At 43.5% G+C, this 10,072-nt stretch overlaps 1 protein-coding gene across 1 annotated transcript in view; it reads left to right on the forward strand.

Annotated features, from left to right (window-relative positions):
• The window catches only part of PDE8A (phosphodiesterase 8A), a 148,966-nt gene that overhangs the window by 123,070 nt on the left and 15,824 nt on the right, over positions 1–10,072 (forward strand). The window contains exons 13-18 of the mRNA XM_008062089.2: positions 1,437–1,507; positions 1,913–2,077; positions 3,458–3,506; positions 3,731–3,866; positions 5,383–5,581; positions 8,543–8,760. Coding sequence (XP_008060280.1) covers positions 1,437–1,507; positions 1,913–2,077; positions 3,458–3,506; positions 3,731–3,866; positions 5,383–5,581; positions 8,543–8,760 — 838 coding nt within the window. The remainder of the gene's footprint in view (positions 1–1,436; positions 1,508–1,912; positions 2,078–3,457; positions 3,507–3,730; positions 3,867–5,382; positions 5,582–8,542; positions 8,761–10,072) is intronic.

Genomic DNA, 10,072 nt, shown 5'->3' on the forward strand with positions numbered 1-10,072 from the left:
GCGGGTCTTGAACCCGCGGGCTCAGGCAATCTACTCACCTCAGCCTCCCAAAGGCGCGGGATTACAGGCTGAGCCACCGAGCCCAGCTCTGTATTTTTAATAAACATTTTTCTTTTAATTTTTTGGTTTCTTAGTATTCTTTTTTGAGTTATGATTTACATACAATGAAACTCAGTAAGTATTCAGTTTGATGAATTTTGACAATTCTGTACACTCATGTAACCACCAACCAACATAGATTCAGAAAACACACAGAGACACACCTTCACCATGCAGAGGCAGCTGCTGATTTCTAGCACCATGAATTAATTTGGTATCTTATGCTTCATAAAATAGAAGTCGTACAGTGTGCACTCTTGTGCATCCAACTTCTTTCACTCAGTTGAATGTTTTGAGATTCATCTGTGTTTTTAGGTATATTAGTAATTCATTCCTCCTTACTTACTGCTCAGTAGTATTCCCTTGTGTGAATATACCATAGTTTGTTTATCCATCCTCCGAGGACACTTTGAGGCTACTAAGAATAAGACTGCCAAGAATGTTTTTATACAAGTCATTTCTTGTGGACATATGTGCCCATCTCTTACCTAGGAGTGGAATTGCTGTGTCCTGGGGCAGCCTCACAGAGTTCTCCAGTGTGGGTTGGCACCGTGTTTCTCTCCTCACTGATCTGCAAGAGTTCTAGTTGCTCCATGTTTCCCACACTTGCTAGTACCAGAAAAGCTTACATTTAACCATTCTGATGGTTTTTGTTTGAATCTTTCTTATGATTAATGAGGTTGAGCACCTTTGTATATGCTTACTGGCCATTTGGATATCCTCTTTTGTGAAATGCTGTTCAAGTCTTCACAGGAACAAAATATTAACATATTTTAGAGCCTAAAAGTTGCTGTCTACCTCATTTAAGGTATTTACCTAATCAGTCTAGATTAAGCATAACAGTAGAAAGCTCCAGAGGATGCCTTGACAATTTTAACCAGAAATTCATGTATTTCGGTTACTGGTGAGTTGAATGTATTGTTCCTGCCATATATGAAACAAAGAGCCTGTGTGGCATTGTCTTCCAGAACATTTTACTTCTGGAGAATGGCAAGCTGAATAATTATAAAGCCTTATTGTTATAGACATGAAAAGAGTCTAACTGTTTGGGCTTGGCTTGCTAGATTGTTTCCTCTGTTTTCTTTCTGGCCTGTGACATCAATTCAGTCCATGGGGGCATATGTACATCCTAGTGCCTAGAACTGAAGGAAACAAATTTGGTTGTACCAGAATCCCAGGCTTGTAAGGATGAGGAAGAAGCTCAGAAACCATGTAGCTCTAGTCCACCTGCTGAGCACCCTGGGGCTGGGGGAGAAAGGGAGGTTATTGAGCCTCGCCCCTCGGGATAGGTGCCCAAGACTGTGCATGCCCTGATTTGTACTTCCCTCTCTCTACAGTTTCCAGCCAGAGACGACACTCCTCCATGGCCCGGTTACATTCCATGACGATTGAGGCACCCATCACGAAGGTGAAGCAGTTTTGGTTGGTCTCCATTGAGCACACAAGCCCCTTGTTCTCTCCAAGGATTGTTTCCAGTGAGAAGAAACGGGACCTATAATAATGAGAATGCGTTCATAGTTGTATGGTGCTGTCTCTCTGAAGAGAGGCTGTATGACATGAATGTTTTAACTAGGCTTAAGCTAGCATTAAGTACTATTGCCAGCCTGGCTCTGGATTGCCCTCCTGTTGTTTGTTTGATTTTTAGAGATGGAGTCTCCTTATATTGCCCAGGCATGTTTCAAATTTCTGGGCTCAAGCGACCCTCTTGCCTCAGTCTCCTGAGTAGCTACGACTACAGGCACATGCCACTCCTCACAACTCTCTCATTGTTTTTAAGGTTATGAAACTCAGTTCTTTTCTTTCCATAATGTAGGTGATCAGTATTATCAATGCTATCCAGGAAAGCAGTTCCATGCCTGTGACAGAAGCCTTAGACCGCGTGCTGGAAATTCTAAGAAGCACTGAATTATATTCACCACAGTTCGGTGTTAAAGATGATGATCCTCATGCCAATGACCTTGTTGAGGGCTTAATGTCTGTAAGTGTATTTGACCAGGCTACTGGCTAGAGCCTATCTGTTATTGGTTGTTTTCTCAGAGGTTATTCATTTAAACAATGCTCTTTGAAGAGGTAGGCAGGGCACTGTATTAGGATTCTGCCAAGGCCTAGACTCCTGCATCCATTGGGTTTGGTGGCTCTCTGGCCAAACATCTACCTGCTGCCTACCTCCTAGGAAGACCTCAGCTTGAAGCGGAACAGGGAGGAATGTATTCTAGACAATCTGCTGAGCTAGTTCTCCAGTGTTGCTTAAGGGCTAGACAGACAGTTTATTTAAATACAAGTTATTTAGTTGTATTCAAGATTTTGAAAACTGGGACAGAAAAAAGAAAAGCATGTTAAATGTTACATGTGTATTTAAAGTGGTGCCAGAGGATGGGGCACAGTTTCACCTCCAAAGCATCCCACACACATTTGGATGACTTCATAGGAAAGAGGAGTTTGAAAATCCTTCACTAGAAGGGGGCTTTGTGCCATAGACTCGAGGGGTCCTGAAGGCCTTCTTCACCCCTTCTAGTATAGAGCTCTCACAAGGGAGGAACAACTTTGTGCAGCACAGATCACTCCATGGCTGTCTGTCAACTTCTATCTTAATAAGAAGTAAAGTTCACATCCTCAATTCCTGCTTTATAAAGTCACTTAATTTTTATCGAAATAAGTGTTTCGGCGGTAATCTAAATGGTAGGATGGCTCCTAGTGGTGATAATATCTAACTGTGGTCTTGCCTATTTGAGGCAGAGGAGCCTCCAGCCTGTGCAGAGGAGCCTCCAGCCTGTAAGCAAGGGGTGAGAATGATAGGGGATGGGATCATGTCCTGGAGGTGAGAAGGTGAGAATAACTGCGGTGCTGGAGAAGAGGGGTTGCTGAGAGCCCAAGAGTGACAGAAGGTGTGGGAGCAGTGACTGGGGGTCCAGGAGAGCCAGCTGGGAGAGTAGGTCACTTAGAAGGTGAGAGAGGATCTAGTGTTCAAGGAAGCCTAGTGTCCTTAGGGTGAGGGTGGTGGTAGAAAATGGTAAGGACTGAGGTCAGAGGGGAGCTGTCCTTAGGAAACCAAAATGGTACCGGAGTCCAAGAAGGAGTGCTGGGTCTCAGGGGCCACCTCCCCAACAGGTGCAAGCTCCCGTCCTGGATGTCAGCTCTGATGCTGAGTTTAGCTTCCTGCAGCATCAGGCTGCTGTGCTCTGCAGTAAGTGATAGAGGTCAGTGGTTGACCACAGTGATGATCACAGGACTGGGCCTGCTGGATCCAGGGAAGCCTTGCAGTGGATTGGTGGAGAGGTCCTCTGGTACCAACCATTGGAGTTTCAAAAAGGAAAATAGTCCTGACTTTCCTTTTTCTTGTTTCCTCAATTTTTATCAGGATGGTTTGCGAAGACTATCAGGGAATGAATATGTTCTTTCAACAAAAAGTAAGTTTTTCCTTAAGTTTTTGAATCACTGTAATACTGCAATCTAGCTTAAATGATGAAATTTTTTTCAGATAATGGTTTTAAAATAAATTTTTTCATCAGTAAGAAACTTAATGTGTTGTGAAAGCTCAGAAACAAAGCTATCATCCAGATGCAGTCCTGTTCTCCCTAAGAAATGCTGTAAAACTTATTAATTCTATTCTTCAAATTATATCACTTTGCAGGTGTTCATCCGACTTCAGGCACTATAATCACTCCCATCTCCCTTCGTGATATCCCACCACGGATAACTCAGGCCATGGCAAATGAGGAATATTGGGACTTTGATATTTTTGAATTGGAGGCTGCTACCCACAATAGGTGAGCGTGGGAGCTCAGCAAGTGGAGATCTGCATTTCTCATGCCCATGTGAGGAGGCCACCCAGGAGTGTGGTTTGTGCACAGAGTGGCTCCCAGGTCAGAGAAGGAAGCTGAGTCAGGCATAGCAGGGCAGCATGTGGCTCTGAGCCACTGGGGCCCAGGGGAGAGTCTGCCTGGCCACAACAGAGATGGCAGATTTTTGGAAAACGTGCTACTGAGCAGGTGACTTAACTTCTCCAAATCGCAGAGCGCTATTTTCTGTGCAATAAAGATACTAATTTCCTCTGTAGGTGGTAATGTTAAGATAATAGTAAAGAGCCCTGCTCTGAGTCTAGTACCAAAATGTATTAGAAACATACATATACATTTGGTAAGTGCTGCCCTAGACTTTGGTTGCCATGTTGGTGACAGGCAGAGGGACACCCAAAGCCCCAGTCTTCCTCATGGCTTGATCACAGAGAGTGGGAACAGCAGTGAAGTTTTGCCTTTCAGCTACTAACCAAAGGTGGTTGGCTGGGCACACAAGAAAGGGAGGTTCCCAGAGCCGATTCTGACCAGGGCTGCCCTGCAGGATATTACAAGAAAGGTATGCTCTGTTTGACCGGGAATGGTTCATTAAGTCTCGTCTCAGTCTAGGTGACCCATGCCCAAGGTAGGTCCCTCTTTGCTCATGCTCACCATAAGTTCACCTTCTGATAAGTCCTACTTCCACATAGGTCAGCACAGCCAAGGAGAGCAGAAAAGAATACTTCCATGGCACAGGAATCTTAGAGCACCTGGTTTATATTATATCCATGTGAATTGGACCAAGGCAGGTCAATTTAGGTCCTGTGGTCACCTCTGGATACTGCCACAGCAGAACCAAGTTTCTTGACCATCAAAGTCAAAGACTCAGTGCTGCATAAATGTGGCTTTGCAAGGAGGCGTGTGATATGGTGGCTAATTGGTCACCTTCTCAAGGGAAACACCCTTATACTGTATCACCCACCTCTAGATGTTTGAGGAAATCACACAACATGTGGCAGTGTCTGACTCATGTGAGGTCCCCAAGTCATGTTATTTTCTTCAGTCAGGACATAATATGGCCAGTGACATAGATCGAGTAAATCAAACGGAGAGGGTAGGGTTCGAGATGGCACAGGTTTAACCTGGAAAAAGGATTATTTTGGGGAATCCACTAGTGCAAGTAGAATCTGAACCAGGAAGGACATAGTGAGCAAACTGTCCCCCAGCAAATGGGGACCCCCAAAGGGGGCTGAGGCCAACACTGCTGTGGACAGGCAGCTCTTACCCAGGCATTTGGTTCCCAAGGGGAAGAAGGTTCTCCAGAGTTGGTTGGCTCCCACAGAAAGAGGCCAGCACAGCCCAAGCAATCTCTATTGGCTGTCCTGTGCTCCCTGAAGTCTGTCATAGATTTACTTGTTGGATCTGATCTGAACCTAATCAGGGCTCAAAACGCTTTGGTTTTTTTTTTGTTGTTGCTTTGTTTTAATATTGTGGATGCTTTTCTCTATAGGCCTTTAATTTACCTTGGTCTCAAAATGTTTGCTCGCTTTGGAATCTGTGAATTCTTAAACTGCTCCGAGTCAACGATGAGATCGTGGTTACAAATTATTGAAGCCAATTATCATTCTTCTAATCCCTACCACAATTCGACACATGCCGCTGATGTGCTTCATGCCACTGCCTATTTTCTCTCCAGGGAGAGGATAAAGGTGAGCTGGTGTTTAGGCTCCATGCTTATCAGGCAGGAGCAGCAGGGAGAGCTCAGTGCTTCTACCTCCACCAAGAGATACACAGTCTGACTGCTGATGTGTGCATCCTGGCACAGGAAAATTGAGGTCGCACGAGGCTTCTGGCAGAAGGCCAGCTGTAGTTTTGGGGAATTGGTATGTTAATTCATGACAGAATCCCAGCCATTCTATGGGAGTACAAGAACCAGGATTCATTCCTCAGGAGAAAGCCAGCAAGGACTGGATGGGGTGGAGGTTGGGGGGGCTCTCACTCAAAACCTATAGACTAGTACATCCAGTTAACTATTGGGTATCACCACTTTAGAGGGTTCACCTGTACCTCAAAGTCAGCAGGGGTCTGAGCCCAAGTTCATCATCTTTGTTCCTAGCACTGGTCCCACCCACGGTTGTCCACTTGGTCTAGGGGTCAGAAACCAGGAGTCATTTGTGGTTCTTTCCTGTCCTTACCCCCTTGACATCTGGCTGGTCATCTGACCCTGCTGTATCACACCTAAAGGTTCTTAAATTCATCTCCTCATAATGCCCCTGCTGCTGTCCCAGAGAGGGCCTCTGTTCTTTCATACCCAGACAGTTCCAAACCAGAACTCTTGCCTGCCCTGCCTGTTGCAGAATTTGCTCATGCTGCAGCCAGTATGAGCTTTCTGAAACAGTACATCTGACCCTGTTGTCCCAGTAGCAGCTTCCCACCTCCTGCAGAATTTATGCTTTAAAACTCTACAGCTCTCCACACTTATTCAGCAATGAGTTCCCCTCTCATCATTTCCTCCCCTGTGTCCCAGATACACAGACCACATCAGGGCCATACCAACCACTTTAATTTCAAAAGCATCTGCCCTTCATCCACTGCTCCCTTGGCTGGAACCAAGATGGCTTCAGTCAGGCAGAGCTGGGACAAGGGCCTCCTGGCCACATTTCTTCCTTTGTATCATGGGGCTAGTGTGCATAAGAGAACAAAATGGAAGAAGACGTCTGGCACTCAGAGGGATTGAATGAGTGTTCTTTCCTCACCCTGAAGGGCAGAGCATCTCAGAGCTGGGTCTTTCGTTGCTCTTTCCCTGCTCCCTCTAGTTCTTATTTCTGTTTTGGTTTTGTTTGTTTGTTTTTTAAGATCAAGACCAAGACTATAAGTAGAATCCAGAGAGAGGACTGTTTTATAAATTATGAAAACAGGTGACAACGGAGGGACTTCTGTGTTACATATTGACTTCTGTCTCAATATGGCTCAGCAAATACAGAACCCATCTCTATAAATGTACAAATAGATATTTGGAGAACCAGCTGAACACAATTTTTTAAAGTATTTCTTGAAATATAATTCATGCCGGGCTCGGTGGGTCAGCGTGTAATCCCGTGCCTTTGGGAGGCTGAGGTGAGTGGATTGCCTGAGCCCGCGGGTTCGAGACCCGCCTGGGCAACTTGGCGAGACCTCATCTCTACACTAAATCAAAAATTAGCCGGGTGTGGTAGCATGCGCCTGTAGTCCGGCTGCTTGGAAGGCTGAGGCAGAAGGATCGCCGGAGCCCAGCAGGTCAAGGCTGCAGTGGCCGGGAGCGGCCACTGCATTCCAGTCTGGGTGGCAGAGTGAGACTCCAATAAAAAAAAAAAAAAAAAAAAAAAGAAATATAATTCATATACCATACAATTACCCATTTAATGTTAAAATTATTGAATTTTAATTTAAATAAATTTGCAAGGTTGATTTTCAAGATATACACCTTGCTTTCAAGTGTCTGTAAATATTTCTGAGAATGATCTAATGCTAGGCATAGTGAATGTGTTGATAAACTTCAAAACTTCATAGGCTATATTTTCTAACCATAGCACAAGAAAACTAGAATTTAATAACTCATAGGTAAATTAAAAGTGTCAGCTACTACAATGAGAAAATATTGAATAATTTTGGATCAACAAAGAGGTAAAACTGAAAATGATATTATTTAGAAAATAGCAAAATGGGAAACTTATATATCAAAACCAGTAGAATGAAGCCAATTATTTATTTAAAGGTTGATGTTCTAAATGCTTTCATAACTTAAAAAGAGAAAATACGGAAGAGCAAAATTGATAACTCATAATGATTCTTTGAAATAACCAAGAAAACAAAGTTCTACCCAAATTAACCAAGAAATAAAACACAAAATAGATAAATTTGAAATAGAAAATGATGGAAGAAAGTACTGCACACGTCTGTATTAGTTCAAGAGCTTTTTTAAAAAATGTTTTTGTTAAAGATGTTTTACATTAAATTGATGTAAGAATTAGAAAACCAAGAGATGCCAATACCATGGAAATAATTTTAGTAATTTTTAAATTGTCATTTAATTTATTCAAAACTTGGCTCCAGACCCTGATAGACAGGTGAGGTCTTTAGTCTTTTAAGGAATTTTTCCATGATACATAAACCTTTTCAGAACTTTGAAAAAGATGGAAAACTTCTAGATTCATTTTGCAAACTCACAAAACCCTGACAGTCAACCTGACAAAGATTAGCACTGAAAGGGGGGAGAAAATTCGACTAATCCCCAATTAATGTAAGTTGTGCTTATTTTTAAAACTTATGTATCCCCTTTATTTAGTGGTATTAGTCTGTATTGGTCTAAGTCAGTATTTCAGACTAAGGACTTCTTTTGTGATGGTCTAGACAAAGACTGACTGAGGGGATGACTTCTGTCTGTTGAGGACATCCTGAATTTTGGCAAGTCCTTAACTTGTGTGCAACTCTAGAAGCAGATTGTGTTTCCTGATGAACATATGCAGAGATAGAACTGTTTCAGAGTGGAAACAGGAAAACTGGCTTTGCTCACACAGTGTGCTTTTAGAAATCTGGAATATTCTTATTTTGAAGTAATAGGAGAGAAACTACACAAAGCTTCCTTGCCTTCAGTGTCATGCCCCAGTTTTCAAAAGCTTTCTTGTTTTCAGGAAACTTTAGATCCGATTGATGAAGTCGCTGCGCTCATTGCAGCCACCATTCATGATGTGGATCACCCTGGGAGAACCAACTCCTTCTTGTGTAATGCTGGAAATACACTGGCCATCCTGTACAATGACCTTGCTGTGCTGGAGAGCCACCATGCGACCTTGGCCTTCCAGCTGACCATGGGAGATGATAAGTGCAATATCTTCAAAAACATAGAGAGGTAAGAACAGTGACTGTGAAGTGTGTTGCTCCCTTTGTTTCTTTTTTTTAATGACTTTATTATTTATTCACTAAAATTCACATATGCAGTTTACCCATTTAAAGTGTACAGTGGTTTTTAGTATATTCACAGAGTTGGAAACCATCACCACAGTCAGGTTTAGCACATTTTTATTACCTCCTCACAAAAACTTCAACTTTATGAGCAGTCTCTTCCCATTCTCTCTCAACTCCTCTATCCCTAAGCAACCACTGATGCACTTTCTGTCTCTATAGATTTGCCAATTCAGGATACTTTATGTCAATGGAATCATATGTAATATGTGGTCATTTGTGACTGACTTCTTTCACTTAGGACAATGCTTTCAAAGTTCAATCTCTTTGTGTCTTGACATTTTAAGAAGATGAAGTATAATGTTGACATCTGGAGCTCTTAGACTTGGAAGCAGCTGTTTTACATCTCTGCTTGGAACACTCTACCCTCCTGTGCCCAGCGAATCTCTCCTTGTCATTGTCTCAGTTTACACGTCACTTCCGTGGAGAAGCCTTCCCTGATATCGCACGCTAAATTTTTTTTTTTTTTTTTTTTGAGTTGAGATCTCACTCTGCTCCCCAGACTGGAGTACAATGGCATAATCAAGGCTCACTGCAGCCTCGACCTCCTGGGCTCAATAGATCCTCCTGCCTCAGCCTCCTGAGTAGCTAGGACTACAGGCATACACCACTATGCCCAGCTAATTTTTTTATTTTTTGTAGAGATGAAGTCTCACTTTATTGCCCAGGCTAATCTCAAACTCCTAGGTTCAGGCAGTCCTCCCACCTTTGCCTCCCAAAGTGCTGCAATCACAGTCATGAGCCATCATTCTCAGCCACATATCACTTTTTTTTTTTTTTTGAGTTGGAGTCTCACTCCGTTGCCCTGGCTGGAGAGCAGTGACACTCTCACGGCCACCCCAGCGTTGCCCCACTGGGCTCTGGTGATCTTTCCGCCTCAGCCTTCGGAACTACAGGCACACGCTAGTTTTTTTTATTTATTGTAGAGACGAAGTCTTGCCAAGTTGCCCGGGCTAATCTCGAACCCATGGGCTCAGGCAATCCACTTACCTCGGCCTCCCAAAGTGCTGGGATTACAGGCTTGAGCCACCGCGCCCGGCTCATATATTTAATTAAATAATTATTTTTAAAGTATTTGCTAACTGGGCTCAGTGGCTCAGCCTGAAATCCCACGCCTTTGGGAGGCTGAGGTGAGTGGATTGCCTGAGCCCACGGGTTCGAGACCTGCCTGGGCAATTTGGCGAGACCTCATCTCTACC

The sequence above is a fragment of the Carlito syrichta genome, unplaced genomic scaffold, assembly GCF_000164805.1.
Source record: "Carlito syrichta isolate Samal-C Ts95f unplaced genomic scaffold, Tarsius_syrichta-2.0.1 Scaffold305654, whole genome shotgun sequence".
In the NCBI taxonomy this organism is placed as follows: Eukaryota; Metazoa; Chordata; class Mammalia; order Primates; family Tarsiidae; genus Carlito; species Carlito syrichta.